The sequence below is a fragment of the Stegostoma tigrinum genome, chromosome 1, assembly GCF_030684315.1.
Source record: "Stegostoma tigrinum isolate sSteTig4 chromosome 1, sSteTig4.hap1, whole genome shotgun sequence".
Lineage (NCBI taxonomy): Eukaryota > Metazoa > Chordata > Chondrichthyes > Orectolobiformes > Stegostomatidae > Stegostoma > Stegostoma tigrinum.
In genome coordinates this window covers 111,127,879-111,150,705 of record NC_081354.1, presented here as the reverse complement: position 1 = coordinate 111,150,705, position 22,827 = coordinate 111,127,879, and the positions used below count along the sequence as shown (strand labels likewise).

Sequence of the window (22,827 nt, the reverse complement as noted above, 5' to 3'; positions counted from 1 at the left end):
TTTGTATAATTCTACACTGCTGTATGATGACATAATTAGAAGCTGCACTGCCAGCATCAGAGTAAAACATTTATAGAAGCTGAGGATGATAATCTACACTCAGACTCTGTATGGACCAGCTGGTAGAAGCATTCACTGATATCTTTAACCTCTCCTTGCCATAATCTGAAGTCCCACCTGCTTCAAGAACACCAGCATCATCCTGGTGCCAAAAGAAACACATGCAACATGCCTCAACAAATACAGCCCAGAATCATGAAGTGCTTTCAGAGGTTAGTCACAGCCCACATCAACTCTAGCCTCCCAGCCCGCTTCAATCCCCTGCAATTTGCCTACGTCCAGCAAACCAGGTCCATGGTGGACACCATTTCCCTAACCCTACAACTGTCCCTGGAAAATCTGGATGACAAGGACACCTACATCAGGCTCCTACTTATCCACTATAGCTCCAACTTCAATGCCGTAATCCCTATCTGGCTAATCTCAAAACTCTGAGACCTCAACCTTGACTCCACCCTCTGCAACTGGATCCTCAGCTTCCTGACCCAGAGACCACAATCAGTAAAGAAGGACAACAGCACCTCCTCCACAATAATCCTCAACACTGGTGCTCTGCAAGGATGTGTACTGAGCCACCTACTGCACTGCCTGCACTCCTGTGACAGTGCAGCCAAATTTCATACAAACACCATGTACAAATCTGCTGGCAACACCACCATTATAGGCTGGATATCAAACAATGATGTGTTAGAATACAGGAAAGGGATAGAGTGCTTGGTGTCGTGGTGCAGTGATAACAATCTCTCCATCAATGTCAGCCAAATGAAAGAACCGACCATTGGCTTTGGGAGGAAAGGAAGACGACACCAGCCTATCTCAACAGAGCAGAGATGGAGAAGTTTGAGAGCGTCAAGTTCGTTGGAGTGATGATAACCAACAATCTGTCCTGGACCTTCACACGTAGATGCAATGGTGAAGAAGGCACAACAACACCTCTTCTTCCCCAGGAGGCTTGGGAAGTTCAATATTGTCCTTAAGGACCATCACCAACTTTTACTGATGCACCATAGAAAGCATTCTAACTGGGTGCATAATAGCCTGGTTTGACAACGGCTTTGCCCAGGACTGTAAGAAACCACAGAAGATCATGTGCATAGGCCGGACCATCACGGAAGCCAACCTTCCATCCGTGGACTCCATTTACACTTCTTGTTACTATGGAAAGGCTGCCAACGTCATCAAAGACCATTCCTACCCCAGTAATATTCTTTTCCAACAGAGGCTTGAACACCTGTAACAACAGGCTCAAGAGTAGCTTCTTCCTTGCTATTATTAGACTGCTGAATGGACCTGCCTAATTCCAAATCTAATGTTGATCTTGCTTTGCACACTTCCTGTGCAGCTGTAACCTGGTATGCCTCACTCTGTCAAAACACCCTATGATCCATATGTCATTGTTTGTTTTCATCTGCTTGTTCTGCTCGCAAAACAAACTTTTCACTGTACTTAGGTACACATGACAAAAATCAAATCAAATCGAATATGAAAATGCACTCTCTTATTGGCTGCTACCTAATTAATGAGAGTACAACACTAACCCACAGAGTATAATTTGTATTGTTGATTTTAATGCTTTCTGCCATCTCTGTGAAACAGTGACAAATTACTTTGGAGGTTACAACCTCCTGGACCTAGGGCCAGCCAGCTACATTGGCCAACACCCCTACCTGGACTGTAGCTCTGACCTTATCATCAGGAAATGAGATGAAACAGCCTGATCTTGCACCAACTGTGTCAGCAACAGCCTTGACAGATTTGTGTGTTGAGAATTGAGATAACTCGCACAAACCCCCAATGGATCCTTTCAAACAGCCAGTGCGTAAGATTTTAAGGCAGCTATCATCTTGACAGTCACAGTGATAGGATGACCACACTCCTCTTCAAATTGTGTATCCTGCTTCAGCGCATGACTGTTTGGATATGATGTCCCAGGCCATGATCATTTGGCAGGAGCACTGGGCTTCATTTGCCTGGAGGAAATGACATTGAAGAGGCAGACCCTGCCCCTCCTGCACCACTTCCACATCTGAGGGATCTTCTGATGTGATTTTATCAGGTTGAGGCTATTCAGCAGCTGCTGATCCTGGGTTTACTGACACAAATCTTCTCAATTTGTCTGTGCCTTTGTTGTTTAGCAGTCACAACGATAATAAGAAAAAGCTCCTCTAACTGGATCCATTAGAGTTTATTCTAATAACTCTGTGTGGGGAATATCAGAAATGACACAATAACATGCACAGTCTTCACCTGTAGCACACACAAATGAGAATTTTCCATAGGTCTTGACACAGTATGACGGGGGGGGGGGCTCAAACCAAGAGGACTTTTGGATACCTCTACGTGGATGTGTAAAATATTATATGTATTTAGATGGATACAGCAGAGGCCAAATCATGCAGCATGATAGGAGATTATAAATGCAATAGATGAACATAAAACTTGTTCAATCCACCAGGTACTGTATCGAGAGGATGTTCTCATAGACTTTGCAATCCATTTGGGAATTGCTGGCTATTGGCTGCACTTTAAAATTCATCAATGATCACTTTTGCTTCAAAAGGATTTCTGAGCTTAATTTAGAGTGATCGTTGTCATAGTCATAATTATTTACAGCCAGGACTTTTTATCTACCTAACTGGTAAGATACACATGCAGAATTTTGTGATTTCTGATGTTCTTATCATTGAATCCCTAAATAACTGATTAATTCATCATCTTTAAAAGGGTTTCACATTGCTCATAAGTGGAGCCTACTCCTAGAGACAAAAGAAGACAAATTTACTGTGCCCATTCTGGGTGTGCTGGGAGTCAATTTTCCTTTTCCTTTTTCCATTGCAATTCAGTTGAAGTTTGAAAGTTTTATACATTGCACTTGACAATGTGAGTTGCTGGACCTGCTTGTTGTTCTAAATTCCCCCTTCCCTTGCCTTCATGTTCCCTTCTGCACTGCAGTCTCTATCAATCCCATCAATGTTGAAGCTTTCCACATTCCTTCCCGATCCTCTTTTTGACTAATCATGTCCTGAATTTACCCCTGAGGCGCAAACTGACTGATTATTCATGACCAATGTTATCACTCACTGTCACGCCCTCGAAGATAGTGAGGTGGTTACCTTCAATGATGTCCCCTCCCAATGTACCTTGTGCTTTCCTATGCTAGCTTATACCCAAGTCTTATATAAAGATTTAAAACTGCACAGATTGTCTCCCCTGCATCCCAGCATACTGCCTCCAATTCCTGAACTTGACTTGTACAATTTCCTCAACACAATACTGCTCCTTGGATGACACCGCCTTCATATCAGTAACTGCACCTCAGGCTAGAATGACTAGAGAGGACAACCTGACTGATGAAGAACCAACCCTCCTGCAAATCTCTGCGCAATTCCCCTACTGATTTACCAGCAACTCCTAGACTGATTAGACATGACCTGCAACTCTGACTGTGGCCCGTTCCAGGGCTGTAAGAATGCAGATTCCCCAAACTTTTATTACAGCAAGTGACTGATTGACTTGAATTTTAAAAATCTTAAAATATTGTGTGAAGAAAAGGAACAATTTGTGTATTTTCAGTGAGTAGAATGATCAGAAGGACCATCACAGTAAACAATTACTATGGGACACTGTTATCATTTATAATTGATTTTGTGAGGACATTACTAATTCCGGCTGAAGGGAAATCTAATTGAACACACTTTTGCTTCAAGCTTTATCTCCACACTGCACCATAGAAAAGAACCAAGTTCCACTGATAGCTGTGTAACAAAATGTTTCACTGCAAAGAGAGGTACATAACATGAACTCTGCAGTGTTCTGCCGAACTATACATATCACCAGAGTCTGAAGGTAAATCTCAATAGATGGGAAGGGAGAATTTAATAGAATGAAAAGTCTTCCAACTGGCAATATATATTACAGTGTGTGGCTTCATAGTTAATGCCTTCATAGAAATGTACACGCTGTGGGGATCCAGAATGCAACAATCTTACATTTCTATAATGGCATTAAGTACGCAGTGGACACACTAATATAAATTGCTTCGGAAAGAACTTTCATTTGATTAAAGTTTCCCTTTCTATTTAAATCTGTATTGGGATTGTTTTTTTTTTCACTCCAAAGCTCAGTAGTACACTGTAGAGTTCATGTTGCCTTTCCTGTTCAGTAAATTACTTTGTTCCACATTTATCATTAGTTCAGTGGCACATTATAGAGATAAAGTTTAAAATGTAATTGTATTCAATCAGGTTTTCGTCTATCCAGAATTATCAGTGTCTTTATAAACTCCAGCATAAAAAATGGGTACATTTTGCAGTAATGGTTTTCCCTAGATGGTAGTTTTTTTCAACCTATTGATGTATTTGGAAGAAGGTTGTTTCATTCCTCGTATTTTTTCACACTGTGAAAAAAAAACAAGGAGAAGGAGATTCGTATTTTTAAAGAAGCTCACTGTGTAAGTGAAATAAAATGGATGTTCTACCTATTCAAGAAATATTTCTTCAGATGATATGAGCTATGAGTAGTTAAAGAAATCAGGAAGTATTTTCTTTAGGAAAGGAGATTTAGGAGTGACAGATGCTTTTAACACTGTGAAAAGTAAGTGGATATAAAGAGGTTCACACTTGTGGAAGAAGATAGAACCAAGGGCTTTAAATAAATGATCCATCAGGAAATCCAGGACAAATTTATCAAATTGAGCTGGTTAGAACGCAAATGGGATTGGAATACCAATGCAAAAAATTTGTTAAAAACTTCAGAGGTAACAAGGTGTCGAGTTGGATGAACACAGCAGGCCAAGCAGCATCAGAGGAGCAGAAAAGCTGACATTTCGATCCTAGACCCTTCTTCAGAAATGGGGAAAGGGAAAGGGTTTCTGAAATAAATAAGGAGAGAGGGGGAGGTGGATAGATGATGGATAAAGGAGATGATAGGTGAAGAGGAGACAGGCAGGTCAAAGAGGCAGGGATGGAATCAATAAAGGTGAGTGTAGGTGGGGAGTTAGGGAGAAAATAGGTCAGTAGGGAGGACAAACAAGTCAAGGGAGTGCAATGAGGCTAGTAGGTAGGAGGTGGGGGTGGGGCTTGAGATGGGAGGAGGGGATAGGTGGGAGGAAGGACAGGTTAAGGAGGCAGGGACAAGCAGGTTTGTCTTTGGGATGCGGTTGAGGGACGGGAGATTTTGAAGTTTGTGAAGTTCACATTGATGCTATTGGGCTTCAGGGTTCCCAAGCGGAATATAAGATGCTGTTCCTGCAACTGTCGGGTGGCATCACTGTGGCACTGCAGGAGGCCCAGAGTGGACATGTCATCGGAGGAATGGGAGGGGAAGTTGAAATGGTTCGAAACTGGGAGGTGCAGTTGTTTACTACGAACCGAGCATAGGTATTCCACAAAGTGGTCCCCAGTTCTCCGTTTGGTTTCTCCAATGTAGAGGAGGCCACAACAGGAACAGCGGATACAGTATACCACATTAGCAGATGTGCGGGTGAACATCTGTTTGATGTGGAAGATCTTCTTAGGGCCTGGGATGGGGGTGAGGGGGGAAGTGTCAGGGCAGGTGTAGCACTTCCTGCAGTTGCAGAGAAAAGTGCCGGGTGTGGTGGGGCTAGAGGGGAGTGTGGAGCGGACAAGGGAGTCATGGAGAGAGTGGTCTCTCCAGAAAGAAGGTAAGGGTGAGGAGGGAAAAATGTCTTCCCGAATCTTGCCATCCTTACCCTTCGTTTTCGCACAAACATGCCTTTAAAAGATTCCCACATGCCAGATGTGGATTTACCCTCAAACAGCTGCACCCAATTTACATTCCCTAGTTCCTGCATAATAGTGATGCATTTAGCCTTTCTCCAGTTTAGTGCTTTCACACGAGGATTACTCTTATCCTTCTCTGTAAGTAACTAACAACTTACTGAATTATGTTCACTGTTCCTGTAATGCTCCCCCACTGAACCTTTGGTCATCTGACCAGGGTCATTCTAATTTAACCTTGTGCATTCACATCTTCAAGTATCAGAAGCAGACGCATGTTGCATACACACATTGGTCAGCCTCAGGTCTTTTGGCATTATCAGTATCTGAGATTGAAAAGCATTTAATTTTCCTTAAATTTTTTCTGCCATTCTTTTCCATAGGCATTTGCATACACATCAAATACTGCTTTACAATGTCTTTTTATTAACGTGGTAAAAGACCAAGAATATCTATTGCTTTACCTTCTGGACTGCATCGCTTTACTTGATCAACCAACAAGCATAGTCAAGTGAAAAATATGTTGATTTTTATTTCCTTTTGGGATCATGGGAGAATCTTAAATTTAATTCATGCCCTAGTTTCAATGAGAAGGTGCTAATGGATCTCCTGCAAGGACCAACAACCCTTGTGCTGCACAATGCTGTTAGCTCAGGTATTCCAGTATACAGATCCAGTGATGATTAGGGAAATGCAATATTTGTCCAAGGCAATATGTTGAGTAGCTTGGAGGTGGTGATAATCCCACAATGTTTGGCTCTTGCAAATTGTTGGCATTTGACTTGGTGAGTCAGGATGGTCCTGATGAAAGGAATGAAAGTTGTTACATGACTTCCTGCAGTTAAGTCCTGCTGCTGCTCTTGATGGAAAAAGTTGTTAGTCATTCTGAATGAGGGGCATAGAATGCTTAAACTCTTCCCAAAAGACTCAAAGCAAATTACCGTCTCCTATAAAGTATTCCATTCCTTAATCAGCTTTCTCCCAGCCGAGGAGCCATTAACTGAACCGTGATGAACATTGTCTTAATTTTACATGTTATTATTATTATAAATAACTTCAGCCATTGATGTAGGCACGATGGTAGGGCAACTTATAAAACTTTTCACTGTATTGTTGAAGTTAAAGTTCACGTGACAATAACTTTCTATCCCATTCTATAACTGCTGCATCATTATACACTGGAACTAGCCAGATGTAGGGAGTGCTGCCGGGTTCATTGTTCACCAGCTCCCTGGTTCTGACATTGGGTTTATGTGGTGGAATGTGGTGTGGTGGATAACACAGGACACAGATGTTTCAGAGGCAAAGAAAACTCTGAATTTTATTGAAAAACAAACAAATTGAATATATTTACAGAAAAACTGGGAAGTGAATATCAAACCTAACTCTTAATGACAGAGACCTGTCTGACAGTTAACCTGACCCCCAGTTAAGCCTTACAGCCAAGACTTGATACAGTGTGTTTAGTCATTGAAGTGAATGGTTGCTACCAATTGGCTTACAGTGATGTGGATGGTGGGATTGGTGGGGTGGGGGAGGTTGTTGGGAGAGGGTGATTGTGGTAGAGAGAGAGAGAGAGAACAGAAAAAGAGATTTCTTGCTAACCTGAAGTCCTGCCCCGCTTCCCTTCCTTAGGGAAGCCAACACCATTTGCCCCCAAGCCCCATCTCCTCCTATCTTAGGCGAGCCAAGCTAGATTAGAGGGTCTCGATGATATTAGGCTCACCCCTGGAGTGGAACACAATTTTGACTGCCTCTTGTCCATAGTCTCTTGCTGTAGCTGGGGCTCCGTGGAGATGGAGGCCATGAGTGCTGACATTGTCAGTCTGGTGGTGTCCGCTGATGCGGTTAGGTGCGTTGGACCTGACAGGTGAGTAACTTGGGTTTCTTTCCTTCCCTGGTGGGTCTTGTGAGCAGGTGTGGTGTTGGATGGTGGTGGATGTTGCTGGTGTTACCCCAGTTGGTGCCTTGTGTCTCTGGATGCTCTCGGTCGCCTCTAGATGTCGATGGGAGATTTGTGGTTGGTTGATGGTGTTCGATGGTCGCGAGGGATTGCTCTCAGTGTGGAGGGTTTGCAGAGTCCATGACTGCTGGAACTTATCTCTCGATCAGTAAGTCTGACTGATTTCCTTTCCCTTCCTTGCGGCTTTGGCCCAAGGGCTCTTTCACCTGCAGGGCCTGGTTCTTGTTCAGACTCTCAGATTTCTCTCGCGAACCACTCACACAGAGCCCACCTCAGAGCTCACACCCAGTTGGCATCAGGGCATGTTGCTGGTATTACAGTGCACAGAGTTGGGAATGGGGTCTCCAGTTACAGCCAACCGCAGTCCCCCTTATCTCCCGCCAAACCTGGTTTCGGCTGCCGAGCTATTGTTCCTCCTTTCGGGGCTGAATGAGCTTTCTGATCACTGGTGGAGGTGTGAATGGTTTTTCGATTGAGGTGAATGGTTTCAATGGTTTGGAAAGTCCAGTATTTCCCTTCGATGGGTATTCATAAGTATTGAATAGTAGTGTGAATGTTCTTACATCCAAAGGTGAAACAGGTTTACATGTAGCACAATAATGTGGAATGTTTGATATTTCTGTGCCTGAGCACTGATTGGAAATTGAAAGGATTTGTACCTCTGTAGGCTCCAGAAAGTCTAAAATTATTTGTTTCCTGAAATATGGTTTTTGTTGTTTAAGCTGGGGCATGAATGGGGTCTTCCTTTACTTTCTGTAAGCTAACCCCTGTACCAGAGACAGTAGAAACTGATATCTGCCCCTGGGCTTGTAGATTACCCAGGGTGAACCAGCCAGCTTTTCCTGGTTCGGTGGAGGCCCATGGTTTCTTGACTCTGAAAGTTCCGTAAATTTTGGCTCAATGTTATTTCCATAAACTTACATTTTTAGAGTGCTTTAGTCCAGGTATATCCATCAACTGATGGGGATTTTTACCCCAACTTACATAGGACAAGAGGCCTGTTAAGCTGATGACATGTCACACCAAATCTACAGAAAGCCTGAGGCTGGATGTTCCTTAACATATTCCCCATACCGTTGGAATAAAATATTTTATTCAGAATTTGCTTTCTGTGCCTGATGTCTTTTTAGAGTATAGAAGCAAATTTTCATCTATCAAATAGGTTCAAATTCTCAAATTATGATGGCAGTTTAAAATGTAATAGCATGCACTTACCAATCATATCTCTATATATAAAAAAAGATTAAATTTAATTTTTCATTGCTCCTTCAAATTAGTGTCTATTATTACTTGCATAAGTGGAAAAATGGAAACACAACAATTTGACAAGAACAAGGAAATATCAATATACACACCAATAAAAGGGCTATTTAATCAAGGCTTTTTAAAATTATTTTTAAAAGGACATTTTACACAACAAAGACAAATGTAGCTATGAAACGTTATATTTATAAAATAAAATTTTCAAGTCACTTTGACTTAACTGATGGGAGTTGAGACAACAATTTGATAGCTGAATGACTGCAAGGTATTAGTACTCAATAGTTCTCCGCCAAAGCTCCACATGCCAATAAGGGAACATTGTAAAAAGAAAGTCCAGTTTTGAGATGCCACATTTTCTTCTTTTCATTTGTGAAATGAGAGCATCACTGGCTCAGGTAGCACTTGTTACCCATCTCTAATTGTCCAGAGAACAGTTAAGAGTCAACCATATTACTGAGGATCTGGAGCCACATGCAAACCTGAAAGGACATTAGCGAGCCAGGTAGTGTTTTCTGACAATCAACGATGGATTTATGTTCATCATTAGACTCATAATTCCAGATTCTTTTTAAAACTGAATTGAAATTTCTCCAGCTGCCACCATGGGATTCAAGCCCAAGCCTCCAGAACATTACCAGGGTTGCTGAATGGACAGTCCAGTGATAATACCATTCGGCTGTCTCCTTGGGATTAGCACAAATTCCAGAATTGGATGGTTCTCAAGGCTACGTATTAACTTGGCCACGATTCTGGACCGTTTCATTTCTCCTTGTACAATTGATTTGGGTTTCTCACTTAACCCACAATAATTTTGATTCTCTGTTGTTTTTGTTGTCATCATAAAACTATTTTGTCCCAAAATAGAAATGAGAAGTACAGCGAATGCTCTATCAGGACAAGGCAGCGCTCATGGAGACAAAAACAGAGTTAACATTTCAAATTGAATATGACACTTAGGCTTGGTGGTTTCCAGAGTTTTTTGAAGTTGATGAGATTGAAATGGAGCACCGCTACTCATGAGTAAGCCTTGGTTCTGATTTCAAGAGAACAGTTATCTTTTTTTTCAGTTTCTTAGAACATCATGATGTACTTGGAATGCAAATTGCAAAAATAAGCTTATCGAGACACATGTTTTGTATGAAATGTATTGAAATCTGGTCCAAATAAGCCCTCTGATGTTTTGATTTACTGTTTGATTAAAATGCCCACAGCTTCCTGAACTCATGCAGCACCCTTTTATTTTCATTTCAATAGCCTAACAAATCAATGGAGTAATTTGACAATTCATTTATCACAGTTCTGCAGGTGCTCTTGAAATGCATTGCTATTAGAAGGCATTTTGTTCATCATGAGTTTGCTTTTCAAATGAAATTTGCAGGCTGGAATCTCCAACTCGCACTCTGACAATGGAAGCCCCAAAGGGAGTACACGTTACTGCAGCTGAAGGAGACCTCAAGGCAACCTGTCGAAGAGAACTACAGCTCCAGTCTACAGATGGGGAGGTAAACTTGCCTGATGTAGATTCACATGTGTAAATCTGCCCTACGCCTATCTTCTTATATCAAGATTTGATACTGTCCCTGAGTTGGACGCAACAAATTGTAAACAAAATACAGTGGTTCCTTTCAAACTAAACAGCTAATGTTAAATTTATGTAGCAACTTCCATTATTCTTTATTCTTTCATCAGATGTAGTCATTGCTGGCGGGGCCACAATTTGTTGCCACAATTACCCTTGCCCTGAGCAGCTTGCTGGGTCTCCTGAGTGTAGTTATGAGTCAGGCAAATTATTTTGTTTTATTCTTTCATGGAATGTGGGTATTGCAAACAACACCAGCACTTGTTGCCCATCCCTAATTGCTCTTGAACTGAATTGCTTTCTAGGCCATTCCATAAGTCACTTAAAACTCAACAACATTACTATAGGTTTGGAGTGATAAACAGAAAAGACTGGGCAAGGGTCGTGGGTTTACATCTCTGAAGAACATTAGTGTACCAGATCAATTTTTACAATAATCAGTGGAAGTTCTTATGGTCACCATTATTGAGACTAGCATTTCAAATTTTTAACATTTAAATCCCATTAGCTTCAGCAATGAGAACTGAACTCTTGTCCCCAGAACATTACCCTCGGGAAGTCTACTTCTACTCAAGAGACATTAACAAAATGTCATCATTTCTCCCTTTCATTTTCTCTCACATTTCCTTTCTCTCTTCTCCCAATCTTTTTCTTTGTTTCACTCTCACTCTATCTTTCTCTCTCTCCACCCCCAATATCTCCCTAAACTCACCCACCCAGCCCCCCTTCACACAGCACACTTCTCTTCCTTCTTCCTCTTTCTCTGGAAATAAATGATGTGAGGATTTCTAAAACTGTTACCAGAACTTTTAAAAAGCAGAACCATTAGCAAAGACTCAGAAAATTGAAAGTTTTTTTTTCTGGAAAAGAGACAATCATGTGGAGATATTCACTGCAGATTTTATGTAATTTTGAAGTAGTACTATATTCATGTTAGTCCTAAATTTAATTAAGGATTCCATGCAATTTCCCTAACAATAGGTGAGAAACGTTGGGTTGCACACGTGTAGCATTCAATGTTTTCAATGTTTGATTACGTGAGACTATTCGCTATTGAAGCAAACTGTACTTGATTAGTTAAACCTGGCCGTGTCATATTCAAATAGTTCCAGGTACAAAATGTATAATAGCTCCCAATGATTATTAGGTATATGTGTATGATTTCCATTTTGATGAGATCAATATCCTGCCCGTGCTTTTCTGAATTTGTGAGAGTCATTGAGCTGGCTCAAATTGCAGTACAGAAACTTTTCTGCTGGGGATAAAAGTGGCTGAGGCTATTATTCATTGGCCTACGTACAGCTGACCAGCATGCCCTTCTGGATCTCCAATTGTTACATCTGTCCTTTATTTCTATGTTTTCAGACTTTGCATGGCTTGGGTGGAGCAACAGTGATCAGCTGATCCTGTGGCTGAGTTCATGTTCTTAAAAATAACCAAGGGAATAGGATTTTTGGGACTTGAAAATCCAAAGATCATTCTGAAGATGAGCACAGTTTCATTCCTGTACATTTCAATGACTTATTCAGTTCCTTCCCAGACCCAGCATCTTTGCCACCCATATACCTCTCTCTGCAGGATGCTGAACAAGTGAAATGCGGAGAACAATGAGGCATTGCTGGAAATATCCTGTTTCCCCCTCCACCTGCCTTATTATAGCAACACTGGGCCTCTATCTAACCCAAGTACAGGCTGAATTATTGGACAACCTCAGAATATTGCACTGAAGAAAGAAATATCAAATAACATGGTCTCAGCCCATTTGCCCTCAATGTAATATATGTATGTATGTGTATATGTAGACATCATTTTTATGTAAATAAAATCCTAGAATGATTAGAATAATATTAAAGAAAGACTATTGTCAAAAATTGCAGATTTGTAAGCTCCAACATCCCATTTAATTACAGATCCAGATTTCAACGCAAGCTATCAGGAAACAATATAACCCTAGTGTACAATCATGCATTGATCGGCATGTTGAAGACAGAACTGTTCAATAACCTTTAGTCTTGTTCTGTATTTGGAAGAATGCAGGTCAGATTCCCTTCATAATTAATGGGTGCCTTTTCCAAAATATCTGTGAAATACAAATTGCTTGTGAAGTGATGATTTTTAGGAAATTGCTGTGGACAGGGTCCCTTAACGTTTCCTTGAGCTAAGAATTTTTTTAAAGAAATTAATGCCTTGAAGGAATTTGAAAGAAAAATGTTGCACTTTAATAGATTGTCATTAGAATGTTACTTTTGTTTGATTCACTACATTTGGTAGATGTGCCTGCTAGTTTAGTGGATTTTAAATTTTTAAAAATGCCTTTTCCAAGCTTATTAAAGGTTAGCTGGAGTTTTGTAGATCTGCACCTTGTAATTACAGTTGGTGGTATTGGTGGAAAAACACAGTATGCCATCATATAAAATTCTGCCAATTTAACACAGGTATCAGTGTATTTTAAATGAAAAGTTTTGAGCTTTTAAATTAGGTAATTCTAAAGGTAATTCTCCTATAACATGATAGTTGTGTTCGTGTGACCTTGCAATATCAGAAATCACGTAATAGAAAATCACCAAAGAAAATTGTACTATAGGGGAATCTCTACAGAAAATTATTATACCTGCAATCACAGCGTTTGTGTTATCCAAACAGTGCCCGCTAGTCATCGATCACGTTACAGCCAATTTGTGTTAACAAAACATGCATTATCGCAGAAACACTTGTGGATGAAGAGGGGTTAGCACTGCTGCCTCACAGCACCAGGGACCCAGGTTTGATTCCACCCTTTGACCAATGTCTGATCAGAGTTTGCACATTCTCCCTGTGTCTGCGTGGGCTTCTTCCGGGTGCTCCGGTTTCCTCCCACTGTCCAAAGATGTGCAGGCTGGTGGATTGGCCATGCTAAATTGCCCATTGTGTTCAGGGATATGTAGATTCACTGGGTTAAAGGGATGAGTCTGGGTGGGATTATCTTACCCCTGTAACCCTGCATTTCCCCTGGCTGTTCCACCTAGCCTGCATGTCCCTGAACACTATGGGCAATTTAGCATGGCCAGTCCACCAAACCTGCATATCTTTGGATTGTGGGAGGAAATCCAAGCATCTGGAAGAAGTCCATGAAGACGCAGGGAGAATATGTAAACTCCACACCGAGAATCACCCGAGGTGGGGTTGAACCTGAAACCTACTGCGGAGAGGTAGTAGTGCTAATCACTGAGACACTGCGCCTCCCAATATGTCATGGAAACAAATTAACTGCAACCTTCCCTCTCTGCGAGGTGTGTTTAGGGTGGCTGCTTTTTGTCTGCAAACACATATATCAGTTATTTTGAAAAAAGATATTTGTTGCTAACTTATGCTTGCCTTATTATCTAATTTAAACACTGTAGTAGCTAGGAAATTAATGGATGGCACGGCGGCTCAGTGGTTCACACTGCAGCCTCACAGCACTAGGGACCTGGCTTCAGTTATAACTTCAGGAGCAAAGAACAAGGAAAATTACAGCACAGGAACAGGCACTTTGGCCTCCAAGCCTGTGCAGATCCAGATCCTCTATCTAAACCTGTTGCCTATTTTCCGAGGGTCTGATTCCCTCTGCTCCCCGCCCATTCATGTATCTGTCTAGATACATCTTAAATGAGGTTTTGGAGTAGATCTGTAGCTTGGGTTGTGGGTGTTGAGGTTGTTTGGCTCGCCGAGCTGGTTTGTTGTTTTGCAGACATTTCATTAACATGCTGGGTAACATCTTGGTGACATGCTCGACTGAACTGAGGACGTTGCCAAGAATGGTGATGAAACGTCTGCAAAACAACAAACTAGCTTGGCGATCCAAACAACCTCAACATCTTAAATGACGCTATCGTGCCAGCCTTTACCAGCTCCACTGGTAATGCGTTCCCTGCACCCACCACCCTCTGCATAAAGAACTTCCTACACATATCTCCCATAAACTTTTCGCTTCTTACCTTGAAATCATGACCCCTGGTAATTAAGTCCCCCACTCTAGGAAAAAAGCTTCTTGCTATCCACCTTGTCTATACCTCTCATGATTTTGTAGATCTCAATCAGGTCCCCCCTCAACTCCCATCTTTCTAATGTAAATAATCCTAATCTACTCAACCTCTCTGCATAGCTAGTGCCCTCCATACCAGGCAACATCCTGGTGAACCTCCTCTGCACTCTCTCCAAAGCATCAATATCCTTTTGCTAATGTTGTGACCATAACTGTGCGCAGTATTCCAAATGTAGTCGAACCAAAGTCCTATACAACTGTAACATGACCAGCCAACTCTTGTGATTGTCTGTGTGAAAGTTGCACATTCCCCCCATGTCTGTTCTGAGTTTCCTCCGGATGTTTGGGTTTCCTCCCTCAGTCCAAAGATATTTGGACTAGGTGGATTAACCATAGGAAATGCAGGGCTACAGGGATATGATGGGGGTTGGGTCTAGGTAAGATGTTCTTCAGAGGGTCGGTGTATACTTGATGGGCCGAATGGCCTGCTTCCACACTATAGGGTTTCTACGATTTTCTTGTAGATGTTAATGGAGGTTGTTAATTATGGAGAATATTGATTTTTTTTTTCTAATTCAGCTGCAGCTTGAGTCCAAATAACCCCTGTGTGAATATAAATACAGAATGACAAAAAAAAATCTGAAAACTGAAAGGTAGCACCAAAAACTTTAAAAGTGCCCCTTGAGAAAATCTTTGGGATGGGATGGGTTGGGGCAGGGGATGGACAATTGGTAATGCTGGTTGGGAATTAGGCACAGAGGAGAAAAGAATCCAGAAGTTTTGTTTTTGTCTAGAACTATTTGGTAATCTGACCGTTAAATACAGGAGATGTTTGGGATCTTGGGACAACCAACGTCACAGGCTGGTTGTGTGCCCAGCCTTTAACAAATGCAGATAGACGTTGAATTTTGTAGCTGCATAGACAGATACATGCCAGATGCGTTCAACACAAGCCCCAGATATCCATGTGAAGCTTAGCTACCCATTTGTCAATGGCTACTTTGACAGAGTACTGATTTTCAGGGCCTTTTTTCCATTCTCACATAAATTTTGGCATTTGATATCCTTTATTTCTTGCAGTTACCGCCAAGGTGTCACTCTAGGTTTCTTGATTTTGGGATAATATTGTGCGATCTTCCTATAGATTGACAGTTGCATTATAGCGGGAGAAACTGTTTTAAATTTTTGCAGATTAAATCACGTGATTGGTTGTTCCAAACCACTATGGCTATTGCTGAATAATGCTGTAGGTTTTAAAGGAGGGCAGAAGCAGGGACTTCTGCTTCAGTTTCATATCTAATTTACAAAAGCATTATGAGTCCTGTATAAACTGGCCTTGACTTGTTGTTTGGATGCAAATAATAGACTCTCGTTTAATTAAGTCAAGTAATAGTCAAGTAATCAACCACAAACAGAAGCTTAAATGATTTATGGATATCATCTGTGGTTAAATTACTTGCTTGTAGTCATTCTGTAGAATGTTTTTGTTGTGTTTCACAGCCATGACTGTCAATCTTTCATGCTAAGTGGTTAAATCAGGATCATTTTCAGCAATAATGTAAACTACTAAGCAACTGAAGAGCACATCTACAGATGATAAGCTCTCATTTATAATTATACTGGGTCAGTAATAAAGTTGTGACAAAAGCAAATCTTGTGTGAGTCTTGTGGTGCAGTGAATGTGTCCCTAGCTCTGATCCAGAAAAATGTATCAAGTCCCACCCTTCCTCATGGAATCTCGCAGCATGTCTAACCAGGTTGATTATAACATATATTATAAAGCTTAATATGTTCTTTAAAAGATGATAGTCTATCATTAAAGCCAGTCTGCATAATCAGGTCGGTTAGGATTTGCCAGATCAGAGTAGTGAGATTTAATTTGTCCTCTGTGTGGCCATTTAACAGGGTTGTCAGTTACTTGATGCTATAGATAGAATCATGGTTAGTACTGTTGTGCCTTTGGCCTGAAGCCTCTAAGACTGTAGGAAAATGTGAGGAAATGCTAGTTAAAACCTAGGCAGTTACAGAGTCCGAACACAATTTTGTACTGAAAGAGCAAAGTTTTACAATTAGTTACCAAAATATTTTTGAAAAAGACAGCCTTTCGTCCCTGCCACAAATGCTGCATCCTAACCACAAACAACCCTCTTCCCAACTACTGCCTCGTGCTAAAATTCAGATTGTCGACTGTATCGTCTGATCTGCGTGCTTCCAGCCCAAGATTCTCCATCCCAAAGACCTCCCTAACATCAGCCGTCTTTTTGACTCTGCATTTACTTCAACGCAGGCACCACTGACATGAAATACTCAAAATATGAAGGGACACATCATCTGCCTGCAATTTTGATTTAACTGTGTTTCACTGGAACACAGACCATTTTTATAGTTTCAGACCTTTTCTGGTAAGGAGGACTGGGTAGACATTTTGCCTTTCCCAAAGCAGAATATTTGTAGGAACTGAGATAATGGGAACTGCAGATGCTGGAGAATTCCAGGATAATAAAATGTGAGGCTGGATGAACACAGCAGGCCAAGCAGCATCTCAGGAGCACAAACCAAGGTACACAATCGCTGTTTTCCTATGCCCAGGCTCTTGACTCATTGGTAGTACAGTCAACATTCTTCCCCTCTAAACCTAAACAATATTTTACTACACCCTACTGTAGGAACTGCTGGGTTGCTGTGAGAATTCTATCCAGCAAACTACTCAAGCCTCCCCTCTGTAAAAGACCTTTTCATACAGTGGGGAACTGCTTTCGACTGCTTTTCAGTACTTTGCCATTGATACCATTTTGATTATAGTTATGTGACTTTACTTGGCATAAGGAAGAATTAACATTTTCAATATTTAAACAGCAGTTTACAAAGTACAATTGAGAATAATGCGAATCATTCTCCAAATCGCCTACTCACATACATGTACTCATTCACCTGCCTGGTGTCATCTACAGATCTTCTTCATGGAGAGGAAGCCAAACCAAAAAGGTAAACCCCAAAACCCAGAAGTATTACAAAATTCATCCATACGCCCAGTCCCATAACATTGGGCCTTACCGCACACAACAACTCCCTTCCCCTATCGTCTTTGTCTTAGCACAAATATTATCTGTTCCTATTGTTGGTTGTTTATCTATGGACCTTAAAGATAACAGAGGGCTAGTTGTAAATAGAATCTGGGTTCAATAGTACGCTTTTCACCGATGCTAACAGAGGAGAAATTCTAAGACTGCACTATAGAAAATTGAATGTTGAATTGCAATCAACCAAGCTTAATAGTGGAAAACAACAGGATGGGAATATATTTGATTATATTTTAACAAATAATAATCGTTCTTTGTTCAAATGCCCCAGGGTAGAGGGCTCATGAGGGATAACAATGTGCACACCTTCAAATTGCACAGTTCTTCCTTTTATATTTTTTTAAATAACGAGAAACCAATGGCTGTTAGTCATCTTGCACCTGCAGCTAGTTAATCCCAGAGCAACTTATTTTTAAGGAGTAACTGCTACAATGATAATTGTTACAGCCATATCCATAGCCCCTAACCCTTTGAAGTCCAGTCTATCTAAGTACTCACTGAAACCTAAATTCTTACTATTAATCTCCGATTTTAATGTGCATCTAGATTGGCCAGATCGCAAGGATAGATTACTTCAGATCGCGGAATTGAGCTTTATTTCAACTTAACCTGACACAGCCCAAAGTCAAGAAAGGGATGGATAGAGCTCTTAAGGATAGTGGAATCAAGGATTATGGGGATAAGGCAGGAACAGGATACTGATTGTGGATGATCAGCCATGATCCTAATGAATGGTGGTGCTGGCTCGAAGGGCTGAATGGCCTACTCCTGCACCTGTTGACTATTGTCTATTGAAACTTTCAAAGCAGATTTTTTTTTCCTAACCCTGCATTGTCTGACAGGAGGGCCTATGTTTTGGATGGATGCAGTTTTCATCCCATCCAAGCACCATCTATACCACTTGGGCTGGAAGTGAGCAAAACTAAATCCCAGTAATGGACAGGCTGCCCAAGATTGTCCCAATGGCGCTTTCCAAATTCAAGTCTACAGGTTTGGAGATGATAAAATGTAACAGAATATTTACTGGAGGTATTGGAATCTGGTTAACATAGAACATAGAACAATACAGTGCAGAACAGGTCCTTTGGCCCTCGATGTTGCGCCGACCTGTGAACTAATCTAAGCCCGTCCCCCGATACTATCCCATCATTACCCCTATGTTAAAGAAGACGATCTCTCTAAAATTATATAAGGAGTAATTTAACTTCCTCTTCTCCAAGACATTTGCGAATTCCTCACCTTTTGTAACATCTCTTGTACATCATTATCAGTAGTTCTAAGCAGGTGGTGGCTGGTAAATAAATGGAATGAAATTTTCATTTTGTTTAATTGATGTCTCCAGTCTATTTTTGTTTAACCTACCAGTACCAAATACTTAAAATAGTGAGTGAGGTTTCTCTTTTTGTTTCTTCCCTTCAGATATTCTTAAATGCAAAAACAATCCGATTGGGAAACATCCCCCAGGGCTCCAGCTCTTCACCCTCAACCAGTCCTTTGAACCTCCGTCAGACTGTATACGAGGTGTGTGCGTGTCCCAATGGCAAACTCTTTCTATCTCCAGCAGCAGCAGGGTCCACTTGCCAGTCGAACAGCAATGTCTGTTTGCGGATTTAAGCCCATGGACGCTATCATGATTCTACCACCGTAAAAGCCTTTCCTGTACTATCCCTTTGGCATCTGTTTTGACTCTCACGTTGAATCAGGAACTACAATGATGATACAAAGTCTCTACTGCTGCTTGGTAGGAGAATGTGGCTACGCTTCAAATGGGAACGGACCAGTTGGCGTATGAACTGTCGCTGAGGAGACATGCCTCTGCTCGGGGACCCTGGATACCAACATTTACCAGAAAGAGGGAGAAATACACAGGTGCCTTTGCTAATCTAAGTAAAGCACATAGTTTTTTTTATTGTTAGCAGGACCTGATTATGAAAGAATTGAACATTTAGTACCACAAATACAATAATAAATAATTTCTCAGAACTTTATTTCCCTTTCAAACATCTAAATGGACTTTGGTTTTACCATATAATAATAAACTGGAGTTCAAAAAAATTCCTTAGTAGCTTTGATTGAACATTTAAATATCAGTTGGTATTTGCATGTCATTCATTTGGAAAGGAATGGATCAATTGTTCATTCTTGACTTATTTTTCAAAGGAATCATACCAACTCAAACTCTCCAGGATCTCTCATTAATGACGGTAATGATGGTTTTGTATTACTGTTTTTTTTTGTGTGATGTGGTATAAACCAAAGAATTGTCCATGTGATGTAAATTCCAACCTGCACAATGCAGCTGCTACTAAATAGTAAGTTAGCATCAAGAGATTCTTAAGGATTTGTTAGAGGGATGAGCGAACATCCACCTCATAAATCGAGCTGAAAAACACCCACGAGATATAACCTGGTCAAAAATCTAGCCAGTATATCCAGGGTCAGCCCCAATCAAGACCAAATTTCAAATCTTTAATTTGTCATTTTCTCTCCAACAAACTGAAAAAAGTAGTGTTCCCTGAACCTAGCAAAGCTTGGTTTGGCCTGGCTCTAATGAACCACTTAATTTCAACCTTGGATGTACACTCACCCCTAAAGGACATCACAGGTAATCTTTTCTGTATTACACCAGGCCTGCTAGCCATTTTCCTTGCTTTCTTTACTGATCTCATTAAAGTACATTTTCTTTATGTATGAGAAATTTAATCTGAATGATAAAGGAAACTATTTTCTTACACATTCTATGCAAATGTTTATAAAATTGCAATATTGCCAAAATGACAAAAGCTGTGCTTTTGTACCTTATGTCTCTTGCTTTATGTAAAATTAAAACATTTTTTCTACTTATAAGAAATGAGCTGTATGTCTTGTTAACCATAGCTAAGGGTTATTAGCCCTCTTGTCAAACTTATTGCACCCTTATGGATTAAAAAGAACAGGTTTGAAAAGTTGCCAGCTAAATTATTTTTAACTTCCAAAGTAAAAAACACAAAACGGATTTGGCTACAATTTTCTTCCAGCAAAAGCAGCCGCCTCCAAATCAAGACGGTGTTGGCAATCAACAGACCCTTGGCCAACTAGGTCAGAGATAGGCATTCTACTAACTGTGCTTGCAGAGGGGTTGACATCCGGTGGTCATTGGCAAGCATTTAAAATGTTTTCCTTTTGTTGCAATGTTCTTTTGCAACAAGCTAAGTGAAGCATAGAAAGAACAATGAATTTTGATAAGAAGTACCTTCTCTGAAGATGCACTTTTGTATTCCTGAAAATGGGGATGTGGTTCCCTCCACACCAATAATAGTGAAACAAAAAAGAATTAAAACAGTTCACAAATAGCTATTTAGGAATTGTTTTAGTTAATACTTCTCATGCATGTGATTAAGCACCAATAAATTTCAGACTTAGTTTCAGTCTGAACATATATGTACCATCCTCATTCACTTCCCTTCGAGAGTCTGATCCAAAAACAATGGATGTAATTTTAATTTGCTAAAATCAAGTAGGTTTAGGTCAGGTGGGACAATAAAATTAAATGTTAAAATCATAATATCATCTAAAACATGACACTTCCCATTTCAGTGGAAGCAGGATGGGTAGAGTGGTGTGGTGGCAATCATTACACTCCCATGAGATAGAGTGGCAATTTAAATTTCATAATGAGGATACATGTCTCATATTTGCTACTATTTTAATTTTAACTCTGAGTGGCCCAATTCTCCAGGCCTTGAAGAAATCTGACAATTCAAGGGAATACTGGAATTCCAGTTGAAATGCTGGATGCAAAAGTTGTAAACTTCCAGTTACCTGCTGGGTCCTGTTCATCTGCTCTACCCAACTTCAGAGCAGTCTTCCTTCCTATCTTCAAGGTCATGTCTAGCCCAATGTTTTGTTCACAATTCATGAGTACTAATCAAAACGTTAACAGTTTAGTAGGTTAGGTGATAATGGCTTGGTTACACCTCATTAGCCTGGAATTACAATGTGGTGGCAATTTATAAGGAGCCTGAGACACACAAACGGGAGTTATAATGAAGCATATGTGCTGAACCAAACTTGCAAGGTCAGTTCATCAAACTGTTTCAATTACGTATCAATTCAAATGTATGTAGACAGTTGGCCAGGGACCGATTTTTTTGTTTTAAATGATCAATAAGTTTCAGAGCTAATCTGGGAGGCATGATTTAATTCAGTAAAATGGAAGGTCCCGCAATAAAAAAAAGTGTCCAGCTAAATTTGAACATAAAGTTACAATATGGTCAATATAACCAATGAGGAGCTGGTTTTGGGTGCAGTTTCTGTACGATAAAATGTTGACACTGTCAATGATAAATGCAGAGATAACAAGGTGTGAAGCTGGATGAACACAGCAGGCCAAGCAGCATCAGAGGAGCAGGAAAGCTTACGTTTCAGGCCTAGACCCTTCCTCAGAAATGGGGGAAGGGAAAGGGGTTCTCAAATAAATAGGGAGAGAGGGGGATGTGGATAGAAGATGGATAGAGGAGAAAATAAGTTGAGAACTCCCCACCTATACTCACCTTTACTGGCTCCATCCCCGGCTCTTTGGCCTGTCTGTCTCCTCTCACACCTATCTTCTCCTCTATCCATCTTCTATCCGCCTCCCCCTCTCTCCCTACTTATTTCAGAACCTCCTTCCCCTCCCCCATTTCTGAAGAATGGCCTAGGTCTGAAACATCAGCTTTCCTGCTCCTCTGATGCTGCCTGGCCTGCTGTGTTTGTCCAGCTGCACACCTTGTTACCTCAGATTCTCCATCATCTGCAGTTCCTGCTATCAATGATAAGTGCAGCTGGACTTTGAAATCTACTAATCATAAAACATCTATATCATCAAACTAACTTATAAAAAATACTTTGGCCATCTTAAATAATATCTCTTTTTTAACATTGCATTACACATTCGGAAGCAAGTTCCATTCAGAACCTACGCATCGCAACTTTTCAAACCCAGCATTTAATTCCAAAAGTCTATTACTGGGTATTTTTGTGTTTTGGTACTTGACTTTGTGACTATGCATATATACATTTCAGGGTGAAATCATTTGAAATGAGTGAGGCTTTTTCTTAAAGATACTAATAATCCATTATGGTTTTATTGGTCTCCTGCTATGATTGCTGAAACTCATCAG

The 22,827-nt window shown here is 40.7% G+C and overlaps 1 protein-coding gene across 3 annotated transcripts in view; it reads left to right on the top strand.

Moving 5' to 3' along the window:
- The window catches only part of LOC125459071 (zeta-sarcoglycan), a 986,421-nt gene extending 964,371 nt beyond the window's left edge, over nt 1–22,050 (top strand). For 2 of the 3 annotated variants that reach the window (XM_048545022.2, XM_048545013.2), the window contains 2 exons: nt 10,403–10,526; nt 19,106–22,050. In XM_048545022.2, the coding sequence (XP_048400979.1) occupies nt 10,403–10,526; nt 19,106–19,300 (319 nt within the window). In that variant the 3' untranslated portion in view covers nt 19,301–22,050. Of the gene's footprint in view, nt 1–10,402; nt 10,527–12,513; nt 12,641–19,105 lie in introns of all 3 variants that reach the window. The other variant, XM_059647939.1, reaches the window with a different exon arrangement.
- The last annotated feature ends 777 nt before the right edge of the window (nt 22,051–22,827 follow it).